Raw genomic sequence first — 2,233 nt, forward strand, 5'->3', positions numbered from 1 at the left:
GGCCTCGTGGCTGCCGGGGGCTCCGGGGCTGGGTTGACACGGGTCACCCTGGCGCTGTCGTGGCGTCGGGCCGGGCTAGGGCTGCTGAGCGCGCGATGTGGCGCCCCCTGGCCGCGGGGCTCAGCCCCTTCTAGCCCCCGGCCCTGCCCCTGCCCCTGTCCCTGCGCCCCGCGCTGGCGCTGGCGCTGAGCGTCTGCCCGCGGGGTGTTGGGGTGCGCCCGTGGGACACGGTGGGCGGCGCTGGCCTGGCCGGGGCTCCCTCAGAGGGGCGGGGCTGGCGTCCCCCTGGGCCCTGACGCTCTGCAGTTCCCTTTGCCCGTGCGTCGGGGGACCCTGACCCTGACCCTAGTCCTGGCCTGCGCTGGAGTTGCGGCCTGGGCCCCTGGGAGCGGCAGGGCCTCTACCCCCCCACATAGCAGGAGGTGGGGCCTGGAGGGCGGGGCTGCCACCCCCTGCTGCCCCGTGCGCAAGGGTCAGGGCTGCTTGGCGGGAGGCACCTGGCCAGGCGGCGTGGGCCAGCGGTGCCCCGCCCCCACGCTCTGGTCACTGCCGGGCGATGTCGGGGGCTGTGGCTGGCTGCCGTGCGCATGGGGTGGGGCGCCCGGCACGTGGGGCGAAGGCCGGGGTGCGTCTCCCGGCAGCTTCCTGCCTCTCAGGTTTAGAAAACGACATGGTCCAGGGGGCGACGGTGGACACCGGAGGACGCTTGAGGTGGCCCCGGCTCAGCGCCTGACCTAGGCGGGGAGGCCCCGGACCCAGCACAGCATTCAGACAGTTGTCAGCCTCGTCCAGCCAGCAACGCTGGGCAGAGGGTGGGAGCGCCAGGCCTCTGGAGCCTCCCGTGGTCGGAAGCTGCCTGCTCGGGCGGGGGTCCATCGCCCCCCTTCTGGGGAGCTGGGGGCTCAGCACCCCAGTGCAGGTGGCTGTGCACCTCCCGGGCTACAGCTGGGCGCCCTCCCTCAATGGGAGCCACGTCTCAGGGCAAGAAGGGCCGCCAAGGACAGTCGCTGAGAGCCTCGGGCCAGAGCTGCCGTCCCATGGCCAGTGTCGCAGGTCTGCTGCTACTGACCGTGTCCCTCCCGCAGGGCCGTCCTGCTGCGCCTGGAGGGTTGCAGCCACCCGGTAGTCATGAAGGGCCTGTGTGCCGAGTGCGGACAGGACCTGACCCAGTGAGTGCCCGTGTCCGCCCTCTGCCCTCCTCTGGCCCAGGGGACTCGGGGCCCACCTGGGCTCGAGCGGGAGGGGTTTGCTGCAACCGTCCATCCCCTCGCCAGGCCCTGACCCTGCCCCCCAGCAGGCTGGGCCTGGCCTGCCCCGCCCATGCGGTGCCCCCAGCACCACACCCGCTGTGTGCCCCTCTCACCCCAGGCTGCAGAGCAAGGATGGGAAACAGCAGGCACCACTGTCCACGGCCACCGTGTCCATGGTGCACAGCGTCCCCGAGCTGATGGTGAGCTGCGAGGTGAGTCCCGGGGCCGGCGGGCCGCACGCAGGGTCCCGGTGGAGCCCGGTGCTTCCCAGCATTAACAGCCCCCGGACGCTCGGCCCACGGGGGGGGGGGGTCGTTGTGGGTGGGGGGTCCTGTACCCCACGCCTTCCCCCACCGCTCAGTGGCTGGGACCGGCCGGCCACGTCTGGGGGCTGCACCACTCGGAGCCTGAGATGGGTCTGGCGTGGCCTGCTCGCTGTGCCCATACCCGCTCGCTGCCGGGGCCGCGCCCTTCACCTGCCCTGTCCCGCAGCAAGCTGAGCGCCTCGGCCGGGAGGACCAGCAGAGGCTGCACCGGGACCGGAAGCTCGTGCTCATGGTGGACCTGGACCAGACGCTGATCCACACCACCGAGCAGCGCTGCCCACAGATGTCCAACAGGGTAGGCGGCACCCGGGCAGGGCACGTCTAGGGATGGGCAGGCTGGAGGCCGGTCCAGGGCCTGCCGCGCCGGCTTACCACCTGGGCCCTGGGGGCCCCTGCTGTTGACGGCACCCCGCCCCCCAGCCCCCGGTGCCCGAGGCGCCTCAGGAAGGAGCGGGCCTGGGAGGCCCTGTGCTCTCACCCTCCACGCCCAGGCGGCATCTGCCCCGGGGCCGTCTCAGTCCTCGATGGCCGCATCGTGCTGGCTTGATGAGCTCAGCCCCTCACCCGTGGCCGCCGCAGGGTGGAGGGGCCGCTCACCTCTCTACGGAGGCCGGCTGGTCACCCCGCGGCGCTGCTCGCGTCCACGCCGGCCGGCCC

At 73.3% G+C, this 2,233-nt stretch overlaps 1 protein-coding gene across 1 annotated transcript in view; it reads left to right on the forward strand.

The window, feature by feature from the left end:
- The first annotated feature begins 627 nt into the window (after positions 1-627).
- Positions 628-2,233, forward strand: part of CTDP1 (CTD (carboxy-terminal domain, RNA polymerase II, polypeptide A) phosphatase, subunit 1) — a 6,375-nt gene continuing 4,769 nt past the window's right edge. Inside the window, exons 1-4 of the mRNA XM_012734783.1 lie at positions 628-1,169; positions 1,369-1,462; positions 1,743-1,871; positions 1,997-2,111. Coding sequence (XP_012590237.1) covers positions 1,129-1,169; positions 1,369-1,462; positions 1,743-1,871; positions 1,997-2,111 — 379 coding nt within the window. The 5' untranslated portion in view covers positions 628-1,128. The remainder of the gene's footprint in view (positions 1,170-1,368; positions 1,463-1,742; positions 1,872-1,996; positions 2,112-2,233) is intronic.

This window comes from Condylura cristata, unplaced genomic scaffold (genome assembly GCF_000260355.1).
Source record: "Condylura cristata isolate star-nosed mole 26May11 unplaced genomic scaffold, ConCri1.0 scaffold00070, whole genome shotgun sequence".
Lineage (NCBI taxonomy): Eukaryota > Metazoa > Chordata > Mammalia > Eulipotyphla > Talpidae > Condylura > Condylura cristata.